This window comes from Phoca vitulina, unplaced genomic scaffold (assembly GCF_004348235.1).
Source record: "Phoca vitulina isolate PV1807 unplaced genomic scaffold, GSC_HSeal_1.0 scaffold64, whole genome shotgun sequence".
Classification (NCBI taxonomy): domain Eukaryota; kingdom Metazoa; phylum Chordata; class Mammalia; order Carnivora; family Phocidae; genus Phoca; species Phoca vitulina.
In genome coordinates, this window is record NW_022589767.1 from 8830841 (window position 1) to 8858384 (window position 27544).

The following is a 27544-nucleotide window of genomic DNA, read 5'->3' on the forward strand; positions in this document are numbered from 1 at the left end:
TTTTATTTATTTATTTGACAGAGACACAGCGAGAGAGGGAACACAAGCAGCAGGGAGAGGGAGAGGGAGAAGCAGGCTTCCCATGGAGCAGGGACCCCGATGTGGGGCTCAGTCCCAGGACCCTGGGATCATGACCTGAGCCGAAGGCAGACACTTAACAACTGAGCCACCCAGGTGCCCCAAGATCTAGAAAAAATTTTGGAGGAAACACCATTGTGTTTGTCCTTTTCTAGTTAGAATAAAAATAGCATGCTTCATATGAATTCAATAATTTTGAGAACATTTCCCATATGATTTCAGGTTTTTGAAATATTTGCATCAGCTTTATTAAATGACCTAATGACTGAAAAATAACCACATCTTTGTTGAACTCCATGATGGCAATATTAGAAGTAATTTTCTCCTGATCTTGGGCTTGAATATAAATAAAGCACCATTTTGAGACTGGCAGAGAAATGGAAACATTTCAAATCATGAGTTTAATGATCGCTAACTTTTCTTGCTTTGCCATTTAAAAATACGTGTAACTGGTTTCTTCCATATTAACTTGGATAGTCTAATGAACCTGTGGAATCAGAAGCAAACTCAAATGATTCTTTCACATATCAGTGTAATTTCACTCCATCTGATCAGCTGGGCTTTTGTACAATGTCAAACGCCACCACAGGAGAAGGTTACCTAATCTGTTTCGTGGACATTTCCTGAAGGTCGAAATTACAGGTCATTAGTGATATTTTCCTCTGAAAATATTGACCATTATCAGTGTCTACAGCAGCAAATACTGATAAGTGATAGTGGATCCTCATTAAATATTTGTTCCTTAAGAAAATGAATTTTGTTCTCAGCGTATATCTTTAGAGAGGCTATTTTACCAACACACCTTGTGAAGATTTCTGTCGTAGAATAGTTAATGCTCCGTGATTTCCTTAACATACAATGACTCTGCCAAAAATCCATTTGTCCATAAACGTCTCCTTTCTTTCTGTAATCATTTGTTACTTCTGGTCAAATCTCATTTCTCGTACTTTTTTCTTCTTAGTTAAATGACATTAGGGACTGTAATTGAAATTATCACGAAGAGGGTTTCAAGAACTTTTATGAGCTTAACTCCCAGGGATCCTGTCATCCTGCTTGATGAAATAAATGCTCATAATCAAATATTTTCAAAATAGATAAGGAAGAGCGTCCAATCCCACGCATTTTCTTTGTCCAAGAAATACTTACAGCTGTCTTGCCTGAGGATACATTTTTCCCCTGTCTAATTTAATTCCTTATTTCACTGTCCTACAAATGTCCTGTTTATAAAATCTGAAAATGATACAAATTTTCACCATTATGAAGAAATGAAATTCATTCTGAAGAACTGGAGGGGAAACCATATATAAGTGGCAATAGTACCACCATTAAATACAACTGGTTTTGGTTGACTCCTTCTTTGTCACGGGGGAAAACAGTGGAAAGATAGCCACAGATCACCTCCAGCCCTGAGTGTAAACCAAAGTTAAAATCTCCACTTAGGAGACCAATTGGTAACACTACTGATTGATTTCAAAACTGATTTGAGGTTCAGCCCTTGTAGTTTTTTTCCCGTCAGCCCTTTTGTTTCTTCCTTTCTTCCTGTGTGTCTTTCTCTTGAGGACTTTGAGGACTGCAGTGATCAAAAGAACAAGAGAGGGAAGTGAAAATTAGGAGCAGCCCTCAGCTTACATGCCCTTTGCTATTTAGCTGGCTGATTGACTCCTGGGTAGTTTTAACTACAGCTGCATAGGAAGGACACTGGACTGAAGAACAGAAGGACCTTGGCCCTGCCACCCAGAGATGCGTGTCCTGAGGAGCAGGTCCTTGTCTGAGCCTAGGTACCCACTGCAAGGAATCCTTAGGAGAAGGGAACTGTGGCACAGTGGGGAGGTAGAAGCATTAGGTAGAAGCATACCAGTAGGTACTTCAGAAAAAATAGGCTTGAGATAAATCAAAAAGTCTGAAATAAATCATACTCTAGTCATTCCAGCTCAGCCTTGGAACTGTCCCCTGCCTCTGTATGGTAGGCAGAAAGGAGGCTGTAAACTTGGTTTAAAAACAAACAACAACAACAAAAAACCTTAGGATCTGGTAAGACTTTTCAGACCTAGGATGAAGTTGTTACGAGTAGAACTAAGATGATCAAATCTACTTTTGTGGAAGGGGATTGAGATCTTCCGCAGAAGACATGTAGAAAATTTTCCCTTTTTCAGAATGAAGTGACTAAGTAAAGGTTTCCCTAAGCTACTTTGATCTCCAATACCCAAATTATTGCATACATATTCATGAGATCTAAACAGGAATCAAGAAGGTGAGGGTCGATACAAAGCTGAAAATTGTCGCAAGGATCACAGAAAGCAATATATTCTAAAATGCCAGGAAATTATAATGCAAATACACATACACACATCTATCTACATATACATAAATATACTGAGTTATTGTTTTATTAATGTGTATTTTAATAAATATTATATGAAGAAGGAATATATAATTTCCCATGTATTAAAGGTACTCTATAAAACTTTTCAAAATTAACATATTTTAAATGTTTTTATTAAAAAAGGAATAGGCATTTTTCAGGCTAGCCTTCATAATAGAACTTTTTGTGATATTAATAAATACATAACTATAATAAAGTGCAGTTAATATTAAGGTCTTTTCTTTTAAAAGTCTACATAGAAAAGTAATAACCTACTCACTGTATTATGTACTAAGAAATTAAAACTCCTAGGTCACATGTATACTGCAGAAAATTTTTTCACAGTGAATCTCGTAAGTCATTCAATCCAGCAAAAGAAGTTGAAAGGGAACAGTGCTGTAAGGAAGCGGTTAGTGTAGTTATCTATCCAGGTTCCAAGTTTTATTTGATTTCATTGTTTCCAAGTTCTAGGCATTTTTGAAATGCCTAGAATGAGATTTCAAGAAGAATATGAAACCAGTATTATTTAGTGTGCTTTTCTTCATTGGTAATTGCTGGAGTTCATTCTGTATTTCAAATGTCTTTTTTGTTATTTATATTTATTTTATTATTTATTTTATAAACTGTTAGTAGAATTAGGAGAAAAGATGAAGTTTTTAAATGCCTGAGTCAACAGTTGAAAAATATGAAAAGGAAAATGAGAAGAAATGAGGTAACATATTTGTCAGAGTGTTAAACTGAACTCAACACAAGTTATAGATCTGATTCATTCCTAAATTTACTAATAGTCAGAGGATATGGGCAATAGCAAAGTACGTGCTCCGCCTTCTTCCCTTCAAGAGGTATAAAACAGTGCAGCACCCTAAAAAAGTCCTTCTATTCCACATTAGCACATGTTCTAGTTTATATTTAACATGCAGAATTCTAAGCAACGCATGCATAATGTTGCTTGAGCAGAGGAAGCCATTTTGGTTATGGAACATCTTTAAATTATTCTATTGATTATACATCTTACATGACAAATATTCACCATTCATGACTCCATAATTCCATCAATTTCAGGTTTATTTACAATAAGCCGCGCAGACAGACCAGGTACATCCTGCTTATAGTGCTGGTATAAAATTGGCGGAGTGTCACATTGTTAAACTATACTCACGCAAATTGTAGATTTTACCCAGTACCAAATTTATTACTGTTTGGTAGCATACAGGTGTTAGCAAAACACAGACCAAGCATTTTTCCCATGGAGTATTCCAAGATTGTCAACACAGCTTCCTGGATTCTTTTCTCTCTCAAATTTCAGTAGATTCTGTTTTAGATTTAACATAAGGTTTAGAGCAGTGCATGCAGATAAATTTTGGTGTGGAACACCTTCAAAATTTATATCCTATTAATTACATGGGTGTGTAACATTCTCCTCACCAACCTTCCATAGATCCATTAATTCCAGATTTATTTACAATAATAACCGAGGATATCCTGATAAAAGCACTTCCTAGATGAAGCCTCACTGTCCATTACCTTTCTCCCAGTAAATAGTATCAGTGTGTTTATCAGCAGGGTCCATCAATAGCATATCTACAAGGGGATTTGGCTCATCATCCCTTTCTTTCCAGGGTATTGCCAGTAAAAGAAATTGTAGGCTAAAAGCCTATTGCTAACCCTTCCTTCATAAGAAAATACTGCAAAGAATATTGTCTTTTAATATTTCATAAGCACTTAATTTTTTAACTTAGATACACCAAGAATAATAAATAGTAAAGAACATAAAAGGAGCATCATGACATTCATAACTAACGTAGGTTCCCCTGCATCTTAACTAATACATTTATCAAGGTTTAGAAAATCTATGAGGAACGTGATTATAGTAATACAGTAAGAATTGTCTGGTTCCTCCTAACTGGATAAATAGGAAAGTTCTCTCCTCTTTTATCAACCCAGTATGTTTGATGCCTAACTTGTCTCCCTGCAGCAGAAACTGAGCTCAGATAACTTATTATTTCATTTGGAAGTAAAGTGGTCCTGTCACTGAACCTGGACCACGACTCAGATTGGCAAACCGATTATGGAAATGGTGATTGCATTCTGGCAAGATCTATCCCAATAACTGATGAATAATTTCTTCATTTTTCTTTATGCTCTGTCTTTATAGTGCTGTTAGTCCTGATTCTTGGAATAACCCAGTGATGATGACCCTCACCAAAAGCAGATCCTTCACTTCATCCTATGCTGTTTCTGCAGCTAACCATGTAAACTCAAAAAAGCCAAATCGACCAGGTTAGTAATATGTTGGGAAAAGAGTTCAAACTCACTGAGTGTGTAGTCATGGAATAAACTAAATCTTAAGTGTGAAACAAGATTCTGAGGATCCATACTCAGATGTGTTTGGTTTGACTGTTCTAAGAAGAAAAAGCCACAATAACCAATTAGTTCCTTAAATTTCCACTTTATGTGATGATATAGATTCTTTCAAGTTTGCTATGCTAGATACCCTGTCTTAAACTTACTGGATGAGTAGGAAATCAGTGTCACCATTTACGATAACCTCTGGAAGCATCATCTTATAATGTAAAAGCTAATGATGTACTTCCCAAATTTCAGTTTCATTTTTAGTGTTTGTTAAAATTATCTTTCAGGAGTTCAAGGCAATGCTTCATTTACTCTAATTTACTAGTTTTTTCAAAGTAACTTTATGCCACTCACCCCCTCATATATATATGTGTGTGTATATATACACACACACATATAAGGCTTAATGAACATTACCAAAGAGCAGAGAGGACCAGATAAGTCTTTGGAAAACCAAATTATTTTTAATGGTGACTGTCAGTGGTGCAATCCTAACAGTATCATACTTTCTGGAGGAAGATTTAAGCGAAGTTAGCACTTAAATGATTCCAAGCCTTCAGTATGTGTGTGGAAAGGAAGAGGTCTTTAAATTTGGAGAAAATACAGTTCAGGATCTTTGAGAGCCCTCTGGAAAAGCCCACAGGTCAACAACCAAAAGACCCACCATCACAGTGGGCAGGAGGTTTTCCTTGCCTTAAAGTTTGCTACAAAATGAAATTTGATGTGATTTCTCCCATCTGGGATGATATCTGGGATCTTTCTAGATTTATATAGATTTCTTTTATAGATTTAGATCAATATCTAAATATTGATATCAAAATTAAGAGCAGTAAAATTTCAGGTAGGAAAGTGAATGATTTAGGTAAAGAATACTTCATTTAATCAGAATCTGTGCTGACTCAAAACTGGAATATAGTTTTTGTCTGATTCTGTTGCCAGATTGCCCCCTCCTAGAATCTCACTTGAGAGTCTGGGGTATTTATTATGACCTCTTCTTCTTGGAATGTTCTGACTCGAAGTTTTTACCTCTGAGCACTGTAGAAAACTCTAATGAGATTTTCAGTAGCTTCCTGCTTATGTTCTTAATCTTCTGCCTTTATACAGCTTAAGAATTTTCCAAATGGCTCCAGGGAAAAACAACCCCCTTCTCACTGGGCTGTTAGATATTCATGTTCTAGCTACCGTGGCGGCAGTCCCAAACTCCAGTTTTCGTGTCATTAGCCTCGTGACATTGCTAAAATTTCTGCTGACTTGCTTCCCTAATAGCTGCATCCTTCTGCCTAGATTCTTAGCCTTTTGCTCCATGCTAATAATGGTCAGTAAATAATACTGTGAAGGGAAGAACAGTTCATAGGACTTTGGCTCACCCTTTTGGGGGTATCTTATTTCTGCTCTCTCTGGGAACCTAGTCCCTCTGAATTGTTTTGCCTTGAAAGCTTTTTTTTTTTCAAGCCAACTTTTCTTCTTCTTCTTGAAGAAGCATGGATTTATTATAAACTACCACATCATAGCCAGAAGCAGAAGTCCTCAAAATGGCGACGAGTCTGTGAGGGTTAGAGAAATGGTACTCACGTTCATTCCACTAATATTTCAGGACACCACCTTGAAATATAAACTTTTCATTTTAGAAGAAGTACAACTCTTCTGTTGTTTCTTACCTCTAGAAAATTTAGTACTTTCTTTCCCCTTTGATCATCTACTTTATGTTGGTGACTCTTTCTTGGAATCATTTAAGTGCTAACTTCGCTTAAATCTTCCTCCAGAAAGTTAGGATTGCATCATTGTTAGGATTGCATCATTGACAGTCACCATTAAAAATAATTTGGTTTTCCAAAGACTTATCTGGTCCTCTCTGCTCTTTGGTAATGTTCATTAAGCCTTATAACTTAGAAGTTATTAATGACCTGAGAAGTAGGATTGTGGTTTCAGTCAGGGCCAAGAACAGGACAATGTGGGCAAATACTTAAACTGGGTGGCCCTGAGGGCAAATGCAGATTACCTCAGTAATACGGAGACTCATCTGGGACTCCATCAAGATGGAAAGCATCACCAGTTAAGGGCCTTGAGACTTCAAACAAATTGGAGTTTACAACCAAGATCACTAAACACCATGAGATAGAAACAAAAGCAACTTTACAGATCTCTAAAATGGTTGAGATATTTAAATGCTAAAATATTTACATACTTTAATTCTAAAATATACAAATATTTAAAGAAAAATATGTCATAAAAAGTAACAGCAATGAGAGAAGACGTAATTGCAGAGCAGCTAAATATAACTTTTGGAAATGTAATCAAGGAAATAGTATAGGTTAAATGGAATAATGGACTCCTGGAGGGAGAAATAGTAAACTGGGGAACAGAAAATGTGAAGAAATTACCCAGAATGTGGCATAGATGAGAAACAGGAAGATGTAAAAGATTTTTTAAAAATATAAGAATATAAGAAAGATCCAATATAATATAATCATAGTTTTAGTAGAGGATAGGGGATATAAACTGAGGAGAAGCAGAGTAAAGGAAAAAAAAAATTTACACATAGACACAAAATGGCAAAACTACACAACACCAAATTAAAAAAAAAAAAATCTTACAGTCAGCCAAAGAAAAAGGAAATTTCAGAGAACACAGGTCAGTCTGAGAGCAGAACTGTCTAATATAAAGGGCATCAGAACACAGTAGAATCACTTTCTTCAAAGTTCTGAGAGAACGTAATAGCCTGAAATTGTGCATCTTGCACATCTTTCTCACAGCAATATAGAAATGAACTAAGACATTTTCAGAAAGTCAGAACTTTACCACCTGCCAAATCTTAACTGAAGGAGTTTATGATGGATGTATTCAAGAAAGAAAAGTAGTAGCAGAGAAGAGATCTGAGACCTAATAAAAATAGTAAATAAATTTGAAAACCGTGAGTTTATTAAACAAATATTATAGGCAGAAATCATAACATTTCTAGATTTGTAGGTATTTTTATTTTTTACTTCTAAATTTTTTTAATTTTTAAAAATTTTCTTTACTTTTTTTTTTTTTTTTTTTTAGAGAGAGAGAGAGCGTGAGCAGGGGAGGGGCAGAGAGAGAGGGAGAGAATCTTAAGCAGGCTCCATGCCCAGTGTGGCCGACCCCAATGTGGGGCTCAATCTCATGACTCTGAGATGATGACCTGAGCCGAAAGAAACAGTTGGACGCTTAACTGACTGAGCCACACAGGTGCCCTGGTATTTTTTTCTTTTTAATTTTTAAGGAAAGAATTAAAATATCAAACATAATATGTAACTCAAGGGATGAAATATGAATTTCAATGTTCTATGTTCTTGTGTAGCTTGGGGAAAAGACTCATTTGCAGAAACTGAGGCATAGAAAGTAAGTTGCCCAAGCTCACACAATTAGTCCTGAATCCTTTCTTTTGTTCTAATGATTTTATACTAGAAAATATTGAGGACAACAAACTGAAGTAACTTAAAATTAGGATTTTTTTGGTCCTGTCCTTGACCAAGTACATGATAATGGAAGGATTTGGTTTTGTGTCTCTCAGTTCCCTCATTTAGGTAAGAGAATTAAAATTATTAAAATAACCAACATGGTAAAGTCAAGAAGCTGAAAATTGTGCTGGTTTTGGCAGCACATATACTAAAATCGGTGTACAAATATTGAATCATTGTACACCTGAAAGTAACATTCCATGTCAATTAAAAAAAGAACCTGAAAATTATAGTTAGTGCATTCCCTGGAAATAACGGGGCAAATAATGGAATGGGCATGAAGAACAGCCTCATTTTTCTGTGTCCTACTCTTCAATTCATACAACTGTAGCCAAGAAGGAACGAACTGTAAAAGAAAAAAAAAAAAAATGTCTGTGTAACATACCCCAAAGGCAGATGATAGACATTAGAACAGGCATGGTGAGAGCCTCACTCATTAAGTACATAAGGTATCCCCATTGTGATTACTTGGGAGGGGATTTTGCATTGTGACATATTTAGACTGCTGTCACAGCAGAGCTAAATGTTTATAAAATAACCTATATCGTATGCATACTGAATTCGACTAAACAAATCCCTGAAAGTCTGCCAAAAGGGAAGAAAGCCCATCAAGAATCAGAGAGCTGAAATTCTGTTACAGTTCTTCCTGATCCGATGGGCTCTGCTGTTTTGAATCCTTTGTTTTTCCTGCAGTGATGGCGTGTTGGTGCTGTTTGGGCTAAGTAGGTGTGCTGTGTTTGATGTAGTTGACTGTGATGTCTATGTGGAAGGGAGCCAGGGAAAGCCTCTTTCTGTGGCAAAGAGTATAAGGAAGCGGAACCTAAATAAAGTGTGAAGGGAGTTGGAGGAGGAAAGTAAGAAGCGATGGGCAAAAGAGGTAGGGGGATGCAAGCATAGAGAATAAACACAGGTACACATTTACACAGGTAAATGGCCTGTTTCCAGAGGGGACTCATGAAATCTGTTCTTTGCACAAGGCAAGTGAAACAGTGTATCCTCTAGCTCAATCAGCATTAATTTAAATAGTTGAAACAAACCCAATTATTATGCAATTGCGAATATGAAATAAATGGGTAAAATCACATAGGAGTCCTTTGATTAAAGTGTAAAAACAGGATATTTAAATATAATTTACATTTTTAATCTTGCCTTTTTATTATGAGCCACTGACAATGCAGAGCTGCCTTTGTCATTCTGCTTTTAAAACTCCTCCAGTTTATACTTACTGCATTTGCAGTAGACCCTTCCCAAATCCTTTTAATTTTTATAAGATTCTTATAATCCTCTTAGAGTGATTACAGATCTCTCTACACCTGCAAGTTAGACTGAGTGTTTCCTACAGAAAATTTGAAATGAGAGAGAACTTTAATTATGGCACTGTGTGTGTGTATGGGGGTGTTTTGTGTTTCTTTTTGCATTCTCCATACAGTAGGTACATTTTCTGTTTTGGAAAAATATTAGGGCTGTCCATTTTACTGAGGACATAGAAAAGAGACATGCATTTATTAGACATGCTGGTTCCTTTCTTGTTCAATTAAAATTAAACAGAGAGTTTTACAGAACAAAACAGACAGATTCAATTAAATAATTTTCCTCCAGTATTGTTTATCATCTCCCTTTAATTGTCCATAGTTCCTAGTGTCTTGACACATTTTCTTATGCTCTCAGAAGCAAGGAATTAAAGACTGAATTATTCAAAGGAGTTGGTGTTTTAGAATTTTCAAGTTACATTTTAAATTTTTTTATTTCTAAAATGCTTTGATTTTAAGTATTTTTACATTAGGGCAGTTTGAGTCATTCAGAAATTTATATTTTATAAGCTATGTCTTTTTCCTAGAGTCTCTTAAAATTACTAAAATATGAAGTGATAAATAAAATTGAGAGAATACATATTTATTTGAATCCTCCCCCACCACGTGTGTGCATGTGTAAATGTGTGAATGTGCAGCATGAAATTGGATGAGACTCCAAAGCTCATAAAGTTAATCCTTCTAACTTTATACATGATTACATTTAAAACAACCTAGAATATAATTTGTTCTTGAAGACTTGCAAAAAGGATATTTCTCCCGTTTCCTTGGAATATCCTCTTCCTGCATCTGAGATCATTTTATTTGTAGTGTATCCTTTCTAGAAATAGCGTATATGGTTATTTTCAGCACTTACATCTCTCTTTCTACTGGAAGACTAACAACATAAATATGTACCCATTTTCTGTAGCATTCCTAATGCTCTCTGTTTTAAAAACTTAAAGATAATATACACTGGATGAAACAGTAGTTTGGTTTGGGAAAAAAGGAATTTGTATGCTCAGACCTTTATCTTCTCACCTACAGTATAAAAATATCCCTGCTTTTCCCCCCAGTTTTATTGAGAAATAATTGACATACATCAGTGTATAAGTTTAAGGCATACAGCAAGATGGTTCGATTTACATATATTGCGAAATTATTACCACCATAGGTTAAAACAACATCCATCTTCTCATTATAGATATAATAAGAAAGACAAGAGAAAGAAAAAATGTTCTTCTTGTGATTAGAACTCATACAGTTTACACTCTTAATGACTTTCCTGTATATCATACAACAGTGTTAGCTGTAGTCTTCATGTTGTACATTACATCCCTAATAGTTATTTATCTTATAACTGAAAGTTTGTGCCTTTTGATTCCTTTCCTCTAATTCCCCTTTCCCCCACCCCCTGCCTCTGGTAACCACAGTCTGATCTCTTTTTCTGTGAGTTTGGTGTTTTTGTTTTTGTTTTAAAGCTTCCACATGTAAGTGAGAACACACAGTATTTGTCTTTCTCTTACTTATTTCACTTAGCATTTACCACATTAGCATAGGATTTCCTTACTTTTTTATGGCTGAATGATATTTAATTATATATATGTGTGTATATATATACAACAACTATGTGTATATATATAAAACAACTTATTTATCCATTCATCCATTGATGGACACTTAGGTTGTGTCTTGGCTATTGTAAATAATACTACAGCGAACATGTGGGCACAGTTTTTTTTTTTTTTTTTGAGTTAGTGTTTTCATTTCCTTCAGATACATTTCCGGAAATAGAATTGCTGGATATTATGGTAGTTCTATTTTTAATTTTTTAAGGATCCTCCATACTGTTTTCCAAAGTGCAGCACCAGTTTACATTCTCATCAACAGTGCACAAGAGTTCCTTTTTCTCCACATCTATGCCAGCATTTATTTTTTGTCTTTTTGATGGTGGCCATTCTAACAGGCATGGGTGATACCTCATCGGGGTTTGAATTTGCATTTCCCTGATGACTAGTGATGCTGAGCATCTTTTCATGTACCCATTGACCTTTTGTATATCTCCTTTGGTAAAATGTTTATTCAGATACTTTGCCCATTTAACTGGGTTGTTTGTATGCTAATGAGTTATATGAGTTCTTCATATATTTTGGATATGACCTCTTATCAGATATATGGTTTGCAAATATTTTTTCCCATTCCATAGTTTGTCTTTTCACTTTATTGATAGTTTCTTTTGTTGTGCAGAAGCTTTTTAGTTTGTAGCTCCACTTATTTATGTTTTGATTGTATTGCTTGTGCTTTAGGTGTCCTATTCAACAAATCATTACCAAAACCCATGTAACTTTTCAGAGAACCACCTCTTAGTTTGATTAATCTTTTCTATGCTTTTCCTTTTCTCTACTTGATTTGTTTCTGCTCTATATTATTTCCTACATTTTGCCAACTTTGAGTTCAGTTTGTTCTTTAGTTCCTAAGATGTAGATTTAATTTTTTATTTGGGATCTTTCTTAAGGTAGGCATTTGTGCTATGAACTTCCCCATCAGGACTGCATTTGCTGTAGCCCACAATTTCTGTTATGTTGTGTTTCCATTTGTCTTAAACTTTTTTTTTCTTTTTCATTTTTTTCTTTGATCCATTGATTGTTCAGGAAGCTATTGTTTAATCTCCCTGTGTTTGTGAATTTTCCAGTCTTCCTCTTGTTACTGATTTCTAGGTTTGTATTATTGTGGTCAGAGAAGATACTTGGTATGATTTCAGTCTTCTTGAATTTGCCAAGACTTGTTTTGTGGCCTAACATGGTCTATCCTAGAAAATGTTCTATGTGTGCTTGAGATGAATGTGTATTCTGCTATTGTTGGGTGGAGTATTCTATATATGTCTGTTGGGTCCATTTGTTCTGTAGTAGTTGTGCAAATTTGCTGTTTCCTTATTGATTCTCTCTCTGGTTGATCTATCTATTGTGGACAGTGGGGTATTAAAGTCCCCAGCTATTACTGTATTACATTTTATTTCTTCTTATAGCTCTGTTAGTTTTTGCTTTATGTATTTAGGTGCTCCAATGTTGAGTGCATAAATATTTATAATTGTTATATCTTCTTGCTGCAGTGACCCTTTTCTCATTATAGATATTCTTTGTTCTTTTTACCATTTTTAGTTAAAGTCTATTTTGTCTGATATGAGTATTGCTACTCCTGTTTTTTTGGGTTAACATTTCCTTGAAATGTCTTTTTTCTTCCCTTTCAGTCCATTGCGTCTTTAAGGCTAGAGTGAGTCTCTTTAAGACAACATGTTGTTGGATCTTCTTTTTTTATCCATTCAGCCATTCTGTGTCTTTTAATTGGAGATTTTAATCTGTTTACATTTAAAGCATTTATTGGTAGGTAGGGACTTACTATTGCCATTTTGTTCATTGCTTTCTGGTCGTTCTGTAGATGTGTTGTTCCTGTTAGTGGTGTCATATTCACCTGATTTTTTGTGATCTTTGATATCTTATGTTGGTATCTACGCATTTGAGTGATCAGGTTTCTTTTCCAGACTTTGCGGAGACAGTTCTTCACCAGTCAGCTCAGTTTGTTTCTAGGCGTGCCTCCTGATAATGTCCTTGCGACTATTTTTGGGTGAATTCTCTAGTTCCATGAGGCCATCAGTTTTGCTCTGAAGATGGGAGAACCCACAGGCTGTGCTCTCTGTTCAAGTGCCATTGTACATAAGGCTATTGATGGGTTATGCAGCTTCCCAGGTGCTCTGGTTAGGTTCCCTGGTCAGATAGGCTATAGGTTGTATCGGTAATGAGTGGGGCTACAAGTTACATTCCCTGCCTGGGCACAGCAGGAGAAGCAACTCTAAAGCCAACAAAGCTGGTTGTTTGTTGTCTTAACTTAAGCTGTCCCACACCCCAAGCTCCTTTACCAAACAGGCCTTTGTTCTGAAAGCCATCACCTGCCCACCTTTCAGTTCTAGTGCTGCTAGACCACACAGCTTCCAGGAGTTGGTCAGCTGGGGCTAAAAGACACTCTGCTGTGGGTGGGGCTATGTCTCAGCTCCCTGCTGGGCAGGAGGGGGAGGGGTCACTCCAGCTACTTTCTGTTTCCCAAACAGGTTCTCAGGTAGACAGGGGCTAGGAGCTACCCTCAGCCTTAGCTCTGAATTAATCCCCCTCCCGGTACATAGGATGGGGACACTCCACACCCTATACTGGCTTTGTTCTGGGTGTTCCACGCTGCCCTCCCCCTTCTTGGCTCAAGGACCGCTGGACCTCACAGCTTCTGGGAATTGTCACCAATCCTTTTGGTCAGATGGACCTGGGAGACACTCTCCACAGTGGGTGAGGCTATGATTTACCTCCTTGCCTGGGTATGAGCATACTGGGCTATAGGGCTGACAAAACTCCTTGCTTAAGAATCTGAATCAGACAGATCTGTACCCACCAAGTTCACTGATCAGTGTGTGCCTCCAACTTGGTTCTGCAGATGAGCAGCGCTGCTGGTTGAGATTACTATTTGGGCACTGCAGGTATGAACTTGGTCTGCCAAGATCTATGTCCTGGTTGTTGCAAACCCCTACCCCTTTATCCATCACAGTCAGATTCCCAGTGGTGGAACCTCACAGATGCCCCTGTAATCCCCATGGTGTAGATCAGAATAGGGACTCCTACAAAGCAACCCACAATTTTTTTGGGGGGGTGCTGGTTATCCTCTTGGGTATCCTCAGAGGCTCAGGGGAGACTTCTCCACGCAGTGTTGTGCTGGCTGGGGGTGCGGCAGTGTGGTCAACTTGTGGTCTCTTCTCTTACCCTTCTAATGCAGTCTGTCTTGGTCTCTGTGGTGCAGGGGCATGCTTCAGCCTCACCCCCATGTTCCAGGACTCTCTCAGTGGTGTCTTGTCCTTGAGTAGTTGTTCGTTGCTCTTATGAGGGAAAGCTAAGTCGGGCACATCCTATGTTGCCATCTTGGTGACTGAGAGCAAATATTCCTCTTTTCATAGTTGTTGCCAAGACTCATGCTTGTTAAAAGTGTTCAAAGTATGTAGACTAACAGTACTACAGAAGCAAAGTGCTTTTCCTCTGTTACAAGGTTTATTTTAAATTTCATCCCAGGCAGTAAGTTTGGAGTCTTAAGGTCTGCTATTTGTTTAAATTTAGTTAATCCATGAGTTCCAAGAACTCTAATCATTGAGGGGATTTTTAAATTCATATTTAAGAGTGAATTGCATTTCTCTGAGACTATCAGCTGGCAGCTACGAAGAATTAGCAACGAAAAAAATCACTTCTCTCATAAATTGCCTTTAGAAAATATGTTGTGTTAAGACAGATATAGACACTGTTCCCATAGGCTTTGATCTATTAAAAAAAAAAGTGGTAGAAGACTTTCAAAAATTGACAGTTAACTATCAAAATAATTAAAGAATTGCCTGAAGCAATGCCTATCAGAAGTCTCTTTTTCAAAATAAACAACAATTAAAGTCTTGCCTTGGCCTCTCAGCCCTCTACAGCCTTGTCCAGCAGCTTCTCTGGCCACGTTCCCTGCCCCTCTTTCCCCTTTGCTAAACTGCACCCACACTGACCTCCCGACTAACCCTCTGACACCCTCCAGGTGGGTCCTTCTTTCTGGAACATGCTTCCCCCAATACTTGTCTAAATGTCTTCTTTCACCAAGCCTCCATTCAAATTTTACCCCTAGAGCATTTCTGTTCTCTGTTCTATATTCTCTACATTATTTTTCTTTAGACACTTACAAATACCTGGGTTTCGTTTCTTTTTTTTATTTAAATTCAATTAGCCAACATATAGTAGTAGTACATCATTAGTTTCAGACGTAGAGTTCAGTAATTCATCAGTTGTGTATAACACCCAGTGCTCATCACATCACATGCCCTCTTTAATGCCCATCACCCAGCTACCCCTCAGTTTGTTTCCTGGAGTCCAGAGTCTCTCATGGTTCGGCTCCCTCTCTGATTTCTTCCCATTCAGTTTTCCCTCCCTTCCCCTATCATCCTCTGTGCTGTTTCTTATATTCCTCATATGAGTGAAACCATATGATGATTGTCTTTCTCTGATTGACTTATTTCACTTAGCATAATACCTTCCAGTTCCATCCATGTGGATGCAAATGGTAGGTATTAATCCTTTCTGATGGCTGAGTAATAGTCCATTGTATATCTTTTCTTTTTATCCTTCCTTCTCCTCCTTCTCTCTCTTTTTCCTTCCTTTTCCTCCTCTTCCACCTCTTTTTTAAGTTTCTAACTCCTCCAAGAGAATGGAAGCTCCATGACAGCAGGGAATGTGTTATTGTCACCATAGCATCCTTAGTCTCTGGAAGGGGGCACACAATCAATATTTGTTGAACAAATAGATCATTACTCTGTGCAGATACTTTCTTTATACAACGTTGCGCCCTCAGCCCACTCCTTAATGTTTACACTGCTTTCCTAAGATTATCTGAAGACTCAATTGGCCATAATCTAACAAATGGTCTGAATTAGACTAGCCCTTTCCTACCTTTTTCCATCAGAACCTGATGTGTTATTTGTAAAATAATATGTGTGAATACAATAATGTTACAGGGCAGTGGAGAAATGGGAAGGGATTTAGAGCTAGGAAAATTTTATTTCCTTCCTTTTGTAAAATTACAATGAAATCTAATTATAAAATATTAGAGATAATATTAAAAATTGAATGTATTCTGAAGCTTCCAAATAAAATATTCAAAAAAAATTATAACCATTAGTACTTCACAGGGCGCCTGTAACCCACTTTGTTGCACACAGTGATAGGTTCTTTGGGAAACTCTGAGTTAAGAATTTAGTGGGGGTTGTTTTTGTTTTGTTTTTTGAGTTTTTTGTTTTTTGGTTTTTTTTTTTTGGTTTAGGACATTATGTACAAGTGCAGGTTTGTCAGTGTCTTTGGTAAAACAGCTAAATCTTTTCAATAGAAATAGAAATCAAAATGAAAACCATTAGTTGTGCCATTATAAAGTGCAATGCGAATGCTGCCTAGCAGATGATAGATTTTTCTTCCTCCTTGGTCAGTCTCTGAGAGCAGTATGGGCTAAAACCACTTTCATTAAGAACAGCTGGGCTCACTCCATATTCTTTTTTTTTTTTTTTTTTTTTAATTTTTTTATTGTTATGTTAATCCCCATACATTACATCATTAGTTTTAGATATAGTGTTCCATGATTCATTGTTTGTGCATAACACCCAGTGCTCCATGCAGAACGTGCCCTCCTCAATACCCATCACCAGGCTAACCCATCCTCCCAACCCCCTCCCCTCTAGAACCCTCAGTTTGTTTTTCAGAGTCCATCGTCTCTCATGGTTCTTCTCCCCCTCTGATTTCCCCCCCTTCATTCTTCCCCTCCTGCTACATTCTTCTTCTTCTTTTTTTCTTTCTTAACATATATTGCATTATTTGTTTCAGAGGTACAGATCTGAGATTCAACAGTCCTGCACAATTCACAGCGCTTACCAGAGCACATACCCTCCCCAGTGTCCATCACCCAGTCACCCCATCCCTCCCACCCCACCCCTGGGCTCACTCCATATTCTCCTACTTATTAGCACTGTGACCCTGGGAAGGTTCTTTACCTCTCTGCGTCTGAGTAGTTTCATTTACGGATGAAGGCAAGGGATTGATCTTTCCATCGGGAATCAACAATACAAATATTGAGCAAAGGAATAGGAGGGCTGCCAACCTCCAGACTTATCAAAGGAAGAGCAGGATTTCTCATCTGGTACAACAAAACAAAAGAAAGAACGGTGCCAGCAAGAAACGTAAAAATTACAAAAGCCCTTCAGCAAGCTTAATACTCCTTTCAGTGGACCAGAAAATCTTTGGGTGTAACAAATAAAACTTCTGAGAGAACTGGAGGTTGGAAGCAAACTCAGCCAGCTGCCAGTTCCCCACACATACTATCTGATGATGGGAAGCTGCCGGCTATGCATTTTCCCCCCAAGTGGTGAGAAATAGAAAACAATGAATGATTTCATTTCATTTGCCTTAAAGTAGGTTGTTGGGCCCTACAATGCTGAAAACCAGTAAGCAGATGGCTGTTCAGAAGATAGAGCTCTCTTCAGTTTTAAGTGCGGGCTGCCTTCTCTGTGTTTGGGAGAGCGGAACTTCAAAAGATCTCGTCCTTGTACTCGAGTATCAGCACTTTGAAATCTAAGCCAGTTTTCTGTAAAATTTTCACAATCAAGAGTAAACACGGTTTGGCACAGATACCAACACTTAAAATTTAGGCTTGAGGCCTATTGTTTAATCTGAAGCGGATTGTCTTCCATTTTTAAATGTTTTCTTCAGAAATGAGTCTGATCAGAGCCCTGTTTCACACAAATAAGGTAGTTTCACCGAAAATGTTGATGGTTACTCAAGGTAATTGCCTCTCAAAAATCTATCTTCTTTATATATTTTAATTATTGGATACCTGCCAAACTCGGCTAAGATAAGTTAATGTTTAAAACAATAGCAGATCCTGTGACTGCTAAAAATTTCACAACCTAGGAGAAGGCAAGCACACGAGGAAATTTTAATTATTATCATTATGTCAGAATGACAAGAAGAAACAAAAATGGGAGGAGAAAATAATATCCTTCTGTCCTGAAGTTACTCCAGGACACCAAGGCTTCAACTGGATTTGCCAACGTTGCCACTGATTTTTTTATGATGATTCATCCTTCGCCTTTCATGCCGTGGAGACACTCCCCACTGTACACCTTGTCTCCAGATGGGGGCAGAGAGGGTCAGCTCCCCACCCAGCCTGAGTACTCATGTGGTCCTGAGGGAGTAAATGGGGGTCCAAGGTGAAGTTTAAGAGTTGCAATCTTGATTTTGAAAAAAAATTTGACTTAGCGATTTAAAAACTCTTTTTCTTTCTAGGTGCCCTAGCTAAAATTTCACCTCTTTCATCGCCCTGTTCCTCACCCCCCCAAGGGACTCCTGCCAACAGCCCAGTCAGCAAAATTTCTGCAGTGCGGTTTCCAGAATCTGCCAACACGACTGCCAGACAAGGCCTAGGTTCTCACAGGGCATTAACTTATACTCAGAGTGCCCCTGACCTGTCTCCTCAGATCCTCCCTCCACCTGTTATATGTAGCAGGTAAGGATTTTACATTGTTAACTGGTATTTAACCCGTCTGAAAACTATGATTAGTGTTCCTCTTAGGAACACTCACCACCAGTCCGCATAGCTCCGTACAGGTAGGTTTGCCGAAGAAGTTGACAGGAAAGTAAGTATAGGATAATGTGATTTGTCTTGAGTAGAAACTTGCTTTTTCCATGGTTTCCTGTTAATAAAAAGCTTAGAGTCCATAGAGCCCATACAGCTAACCTTTGGAGATGACAGAAAAACACGTAGTTGTATATTTCCCCTGCTTACTAATGGAGAATGCATAAAGCATATAATTAAAAATCCATATCAAGTAATTTAACATATTCTGTTGGAATATATTTTACTTGCTCTTCAGGGAGGATTTTATATCCATTTTAAGGATATTTTAAGTTTGCAATCCCCACTTTAAAAATGTGCAAATAGGGGCGCCTGGCTGGCTCAGTCAGAAGAGCATGCAACTCTTGATCTCGGGGTTGTGAGTTCGAGCCCCACGTTGGGTGTAGAGATTACTTAAAAATCTTAGGGGTGCCTGGGTGGCTCAGATGGTTAAGCATCTGCCTTCGGCTCAGGTCATGATCCCGGGGTCCTGGGATCAAGCCCCACATCGGGCTCCCTGCTCAGCGGGGAGCCTGCTTCTCCCTCTCCCACTCCCCCTGCTTGTGTTCCCTCTCTCGCTGTCTCTCTCTCTGTCAAATAAATAAAATCTTTAAAAAAAAAAAAAAATGTTCAGATAACACATGGCACACTATGGTTAGACTGAAATGGGTCTCTGAAGGCAATTAAACAATTGGCTTGTACTGGTCTATCACTTCTGAATAGAATTAGAAATAGGAAGTGATGTCTTTTCTTTTTTTTTTTTTTTTTATTTAATTTTTTTTATTGTTATGTTAATCCCCCATACATTACATCATCAGTTTTAGATATAGTGTTCCATGATTCATTGTTTGTGCATAACACCCAGTGCTCCATGCAGAATGTGCCCTCCTCAATACCCATCACCAGGCTAACCCATCCTCCCAACCCCCTCCCCTCTAGAACCCTCAGTTTGTTTTTCAGAGTCCATCGTCTCTCATGGTTCTTCTGGAAGTGATGTCTTTTCACAGAGGATAAGAAAAAAAGGCGTCGCATCGCAGGAGTAGTTATTTTGCCAACATTGTCACGAAGAAGGAAATCCCTCCTCTTAACTGATTACCATATTGTTGTTCTCTAGTAATAGCTTCATCTTGAAGAGTTGATTTTAAAGCATTACAGTATTCTTTTAACTAGAAGAGTTAAGTGTTTTTACCCTAAGTGTAGTCATGAGAGTGCCTTGAACAAAATTCTGTCTCTTGGCTAAGGTTAATGAGGATAACCGTTTGAGTAAATGAGTTACATACAGCACCGGTTCACAGAGCTAGATTTGATTATTATATTCCGTTTTAAGCTTCACAGATACCATTTTCAAATCACTTAGTCATAAACTCTAAATGAATGCTCTTTCTTTTTCTAATCTTTATTTTTACTTGTTTTCTCTTTACAAATACTTTAAAAGGGAAAATCATTTTTGTTAGTTTATTTGTGCAGGGCCAGACTAAAAAGTTATTTTACCATCTCAAAGTTATCCTGTTACCCTCTCTATGAGGGCTGTTTTAATAAAATAATTTCTGTGGAATATTTTTTTTTTTTTTAAGATTTTATTTATTTATTTGACAGAGAGAGAGACACAGTGAGAGAGGAAACACAAGCAGGGGGAGTGGGAGAGGGAGAAGCAGGCTTCCCACGGAGCAGGGAGCCCGATGCGGGGCTCGATCCCAGGACCCTGGGACCATGACCTGAGCCGAAGGCAGACGCTTAACGACTGAGCCACCCAGGCGCCCCTCTGTGGAATATTAATCCCATCTTTCCCCTCCCCCACACACAAAAAGCGTGATCTGAGATCAGTGATTCATAACACACATCACTTTATTAAAAGCTCTGAGAAGTCCTGCAAAAGAAAACGTCTTGATTTTTGTCTCAGGTAGCATTTTCTGAATTTATCTGACCACAAAACCAATTTTTTTAGGTTAACACACAGTAATTGCCCATGGAGCAAGTGTGTGGTGGAACATCCTTAGGAAACATGTTTTTGTGGTATGCATCCCAAGCCAAGATGAAGCTCAGTGGAGTAATCGACATCAAGCACATCGGCTTCCAGCATTTCTAGGGAGAGTCTCCCACCGTGGGCTCCAAACTTGTGGGAAATAAGTCGCCTAAAGAAAGCAGAGATGTTCCGAAAAGCTCTACCACTCCCACAGCTTTCCTCCACACAGTCTATTTTTTGTACTCTTAGAAGGAAGAATGTAATGGGATTTTTATAAAAGAGATTTTGGAGAAAAATAAGAGAATTTCACTGCCTACTTGTTCAGTAATGTTTATAAATCCAGTAGTGTGTCTTTTATTTGTTTGGGCTTTATAAATCTGTAATTCAAACCACGTTCTATTATTGCCTTCAAGGCAGCCACCCATGTAGGCACAGAGAGCTCCAGAAACACACGACTAATTATTGTGGTTTCCCCTGCTGAACTCGAAGGGTTTGGCGTTGAGTCCCAGTCTTTTGGCTTCTGTAATGTCTATGCAACAAGCTGTTTTTTTGGCATAAGAGGTAGTATATTTGAACTACTAATTTAAGTGTTCCTTTTAAGTATTATCTTGCAATGAAAATTCTTAAAACTAATAAACCCTCCATCTACCAAGTGTCACCCAAGAATGTAAGCCCATCATTTGTATCTGCTTTCTTTTTCCTTTGGTCCTGTCATTTTCTTTCGATTCCCTAAATCAAAGTGATGGGATCTCATAATTAGAAATATTTTGCATGGGATGCTTCTCCACTTATGTTTAAGGCTTGAAAATAAATTTACTCAGGATGAAAATATTCTCTAACTGGCAGATGCTTATCTCTACAACACATATATAAGCACAAGTGAGGGAAAATAAAAGTGATGAGACATTTAATAAATTATAAACGGTTTCATTTCTTTTCCTTTTAGAGTGAGTACTCTGTGGCTAAATAACAAACAAAAACCCTCTGAGACCCTTTGTAATATTAGGCAGAAGAAAAGAACCCAGAAGCAAAAGCCAGAATTAAAATCTAACCATGGAGTTCTGAACAAGATAAGTGAGAGAAGAAACTTGCCAGGCCATTTGTGGGGTTGCTTTTTAATTTATAAAGCAGTCAAAACTGTTGAGAAAAAAGAAGTATCCTACCTCCTCTGATGTCCTCTGTTAAAGAGCTAGGACCCTCCAGTATGTTCATTTTTCTAGATTACTCACAGTACACCCCCTTGGCCTGTTTTTCTCAACTAGCATTCTGTGCAGTCAATTTTCCATTCACTCTCTGTCACAATGTACCTCTACTTTGTTCATTTCCTTTGGGCCTTAGCGGGTGACTGATCAATCTTGAAAAAGGAATTAATTTTTATTTTGTGGCAAAAAAGAAAATTAATATGCTGTCATTCTATTTCCACATATGCAATCTTAAAGGGCTCTTTGCGCATAAAATGTCTTAACCCATGGAAATAAATCTAATAATGAGGCTTTTAGGCAGGTCGACAGGGAGTGCACTGGGGAAGATATTTTTGACTAAATATGCCTCGGCACCTCCAAAATCGCTACTATGAGCAGGTAGCAGATTATCCCAGGATTCTCTAAATAATGTAACAAAATTTGGCCTGTGGTTTCAAATGTGGCCTAGACTGTGGAGGAGGATGAGCGTTGAGTGAAGCTTCTGATCCTTTATATTGATTACACTCTCACCAAAAAGAAAACAGTCTATCAGCATCTATGTATAAAGCAAAATGAATTTTTTTCTTATCAAATAAGTGGAAGGTGGAAACGTTTGATTATTATCTATCTTCATGTGTACATAGATGGTGTGTGCCTATGATTTTTTGAAAAGAGAGAATATACTTACGGCTCTTCCAATATTTCTCAGCTGTGGCAGACCATATCCTCAAGGGAATCCTGCTGATGGGCCCCTGGAGGGAAGCAATGCAGCCATTCGGACACCAAGCAGAACGGGTAATTCTTTGGGTTCTGTTCCTCAAAATGGAAATCACTTTACTTCCCCCCCCCCAATCAAAAAGGTAACATATGCTTCTGATTTTTTAGATGACAAATGTAAAAAGACAATGAAGGAAAGTAGAGTCATCCCTAATCCTACTACCTAAGAGTTCATCATGGGTACGATTTTGATGCAAAGCTGCCCAAAATGGTTTTAAATACCTATACGCAAATACATATATATTTTTAAATTAGATGTCATTTTATATAATATATAAAACTATATAGAAATGTCATTTTATCTTGGACACTGGAGGGTCATCCATCTTAGGATACTCTCTGAAGGTCTCCCTTGCAGACTGAGAAAATACCCTGCTTAGATCACTGTAAGCATATAAAAATGTTTTTTCTTGAGGCACTGTTATGGAGAGGTTAAGAACACCGGTGTCGGAGCCTGGTTTTATCCTTATCGGGCTACCTACTAATTTGTAATCTCTGTGCCTCTGTTCCTGCATTTGTAGATGGGGATAATAATAGTACCTCCCAAACAGGATTGTTGTAAGAATTAAATGACTTAAAACATGTAACAAAAACACTGATTTGGAAAGAGAGATACACTTCTATGTTTACGGCAGCATTATTTACTAGAGCCAAGATATGGAAGACGCCTAATACACGATGGAATACTACTCAGACATCAAAAAGAATGAGATCTTGCCATTTGCGACAACATGGTTGGACCTAGAGGGTATTATGCTGAGTGATATAAGTCAGACAGAGATAGAGGAATACCCTGTGATTTCATTTATATGTGGAGGCTAAAGAAATAAACAGAAACAACTTGTAACAAAGGCAGTTGCCAGAAAGGAGGGGAGGAAGAGAATGGGCAAAATAGGTGAAGGGAATTAAGAGGTACAGGCTTACAGTTATAAAATAAATAGGTCATGGGGATGAAAGGAAGAGCATAGGGAATATAGTCAATAATATTGTAATAACTTTGTTATGTTAACTACCCTTATGGGAAACATTGCATAATATATATAATTGTTGAATCACTATGTTGTACACCTGAAACTAATGTATGTCAACTATACTTCAATTTTTAAAAATCACGTAAGGCACTTATAGTATCTGGGTCACTGTCAATAGTTCATGTTTGCTGCTATTACTATGATAATTAGTATTTTATTTTTATTGATGCAACTCTAGGGACTTCATTTTGTTAGTGCTGGAAGTTCACAAGGTAGAAAAACCCTGGCTTCTCTGAACTACAGACTTTAGAGTGATAACACTATGTAAGAATGATTCTTAATTACCTACTTCAGCATTTATTGATACATACTCAATAAATATTGATTATTTGCCTATGAAAATGGTGTGCTGTGGCAATGTACAAAGGTCAAGGGACATAGGCAAAGAAAAATCAAAAGGAGAATTCTCTCTGATATTTTAGCATTCTGAAGACTCAGAATATTCCATTCTTTATGTTCCTGATCTTCTTTGACTCTACTGAGTCTGATACAATATGGGGAGTATTTCTTTATCACCTTTGTGGTCTCACATAGAGCTATGACCTTTGAGTGTTCTTCATTTTTTCCTACAAATTCTGGGTTTGAAACTTGTCAATTACATTTTCATACTGTGTCTAATTCTTACATGAGAAAGATTGCATGAGAAAGATCGAAGAAAGAGGAGTCCTTGGAAAAGTCCTACAAGATACTCCTGATGGCAATAGGCTACATAACAAAAGCCATTATTCACTAGCAACGTAAGAAAAATTAGATACTCAATGTATGAGGACATACAACAGTCATAGAACATACAAAGCAACTGAGAAAGGAGAACAAAGTTAGGGGAAATACATTACCTGACTTCAAGACTTAAGCTGCAGTAATCAAGATAGTGTGGTGCAGGCTTGAGGATCAGCAGATAGACCAATGGAATAGAATGGAAAGCCCCAAATTAGACCCACCTCTACTCTGAATTTTCAACAAAGATGCCAGAGCATTCCAGTAGGGTTGGCAAAAATGAATTTCACCACCTACTTCACACCGTATGAAACATCATTCTGTGATGGAGCATAGACCTAAATGTAAAAGCTAAAACAGTAGGCTTTTGAAAGAAGATAGGTTTATGACTTAGGGGAAGGCAAAGATTGCATAGGAATCTTAGCAATAACCATACAGGGAAAAAAAAAAAAAGCTAGACTTTATCAACAGTAAAGAATATAGGAACTAGGGTCAGATTTCATGAGTTCAAATTCATGTGGCAAAATTTCAACAATTTACTTATCCTTTCTGTGCCCCAGTTTCCTTTCTGCATGTGAGGACATGAGTAATGCAGTGATGTGCAATAATACCTGCTTTGTAGGATTGTGTAGGTTTAAATAGGTTAGCACAAATGAAGCACTTTTGTGCCATCCAGCACATGGCACTCACTCAGTAAACCATTCAGGCCCTTACTCAGCCATGAGAAGCTTCTTTTGAGGTCTTTGCTCCAGAAGCATGTTCTACAGACACTTGATAGTGCTTGATTGGGCCTTTAGTTCGCATGGTTTAGTGCTGACTGAAATGGGAGACAATGGAAGAGGCAGGTAAGAAAGAAAGCCACAGATTCCGAGGGATCAAGATTGGATACATAAGATCTCCCAGGACCTTAAGCACATGCTATTATGCCATGTCCTACAGACCACTTAGTACTTGGGTGTCAACTCAACTTCTCCTCCCCATGTGCCCATTCTTGACTTAGCTACTCAGTGGTTTAGTGTGTTGGGAGATGCATAAAGGAAAAAGAAATACAAAGTTACAGGATTTTTAAAAAGTATAAACTGCTGCTGATCTAAGCATTATTACTGAGGAATTATTGAATGTCATATAAATCACAGATCATAATCCTATCTATTTCATTGGGTTAAAAAATGTCTACTTTTTCTGGGTGCCTGGTTGGCTCAGTCAGTTGAGCATCTGCCTTTGGCTAAGGTCATGATCACGAAGTTCCTGGATCAAGCCCCATGTCGATCAGGGGAGCAGAGAGCCTGCTTCTCCCTTTCCCTGTGTCCCTCTCCCTGCTTGTTCTCTCTCTCTCAAATAAATTAAAAAAATCTTTTAAAAAAGTACTTTTTTCCCACTTTATGATCTTGCATTCTTGATGTGTAAGCTCATGAAAGCAGTATGTCCCTAAGCATGGTATATGCCATATGCATTTTAGGAATATTCACTCAAGTGAGACCCCTGTTTCCATTTGCAAGTTTCATAATCTGTTCTCTTTCCATTGCAGATGACACTACTCAAGTTACCTCTGATTATGAAACCAACAACAACAGTGATAGCAGTGATATTGTACAGAACGAAGATGAGACTGAGTGCCTGAGGGAGCCTCTAAGGAAAGCTTCTGCTTGTGGCCCCTACACGCCTGAGGCCATGATATTCCTGGTAGCTCCATATCACTTCGCTCATTCCTTTACTTGAGAAATTGCCCTCTGTGACAGAAATTGACTTACAAATAGATCCCTGAATCATTAGATTTACAGATGTGTCTCTCTTGGATCACACATGCCTTATAGCCATATCCCTATGTATCAGTATAATTTTTCCTTATCCAAGTTTTATTGATCTCTTCATGATTCTCTTATTTAGTGATTAAGAATGCAAGTATTCATCTCCACAAGTGATTACAGATACTTCTTAATCCTAGAATCTAAAAGTGTAGGTATGCATAGGGAAAATTATTTCATCCAGTGAAGCAATATTTTATAAATATCAATAAAAATAAAATATGTTAGTTGTCTTAGGGCTTCTGCTGTTTTGTTTTTTTTTTTCCTCTAGCACCTCCTTCATTTAGAAAGTGTGCCAATATTTATTTCCCTTATTATATTAAACTAGGTTTATACTGACATACTACCCATTAAAATAGCCTTTAATGAGGACGTTGTGGGTTTATAGAGATCCGTTTAAAGAGGATAAAAGCATGTATTTGAGTCAGGTTAATTTCAGGGAGGCAGCAAATAGAAACACTACATCAAAAACTAATGATGTATTATATGCTAGCTAATTGAACATAATAATAAAAAAATAATTTAAAAAATAGTTGGCTATCATGTAATTATCAATTGCTGCTATTATCATTTTTCTTTTATCTGATTTACCATTTATACTTTTAAAGAGATTTCCAGATAAAGTAATTTATATGTTTCCTAGTCCTCATTATCTTTATTTTTTATTTATTTTTTTGGTAAAGGTACTCTTAAGAATGTCCTCATTTGGGACCAATTATAAAATGTCTTTACATTAACATGGTGCATGTTTCTTTGGAAACCATACATCACATGAACTAAATTAAAATCTATGAAAAATGTTGCAGTTATCATCCCATAGGATCAATGCTGATTTTGAAGCAATAATATATATTTGACCAAGTAGAGTAAGGAGTGATTAACTCCTCCCCACTCATGGGTATCTTTTGAGGGTCCAATATAAGCCAGGAACCCTCCCAGAAAAATTTACATAAACATATAAAGAGATAAATTTACATATGATTTCACTGTGTTCTGAAGTCCTTGAATCTTTATTTAAGAACCTCACAACAGGGGAAAAGCAGTTACATTAACTTATGAAAGAAACATCCATTTTTTTTCTGTAGCATATATGAACCAAAAATAGACAGGCACCTAATATGCAAAATTCATGATATGAAATAGCATTAGGACCTTTTCTCCTAACGTGTAGATCAATGTCTTGTTCATCTTGATTTTTTTTTTAAGATCACTCATTTACCTTGAAGTTTTAAGTCATTTATTTTTATAAACTCAGTTGTTGAGCTGAACTTACCAAAGCACAAATTGCTTTGTAGAAAAA

At 37.4% G+C, this 27544-nt stretch overlaps 1 protein-coding gene across 2 annotated transcripts in view; it reads left to right on the plus strand.

Annotated features, from left to right (window-relative positions):
* The window catches only part of PDE3A (phosphodiesterase 3A), a 333023-nt gene that overhangs the window by 264202 nt on the left and 41277 nt on the right, over positions 1-27544 (plus strand). For both annotated transcript variants that reach the window (XR_004297827.1, XM_032391771.1), the window contains exons 5-8: positions 4596-4720; positions 18443-18662; positions 22624-22709; positions 25968-26122. Coding sequence is in view for 1 of the 2 variants with exons in the window: in XM_032391771.1 (XP_032247662.1) it covers positions 4596-4720; positions 18443-18662; positions 22624-22709; positions 25968-26122 (586 nt within the window). In the remaining variant the exon portion in view is untranslated. The remainder of the gene's footprint in view (positions 1-4595; positions 4721-18442; positions 18663-22623; positions 22710-25967; positions 26123-27544) is intronic.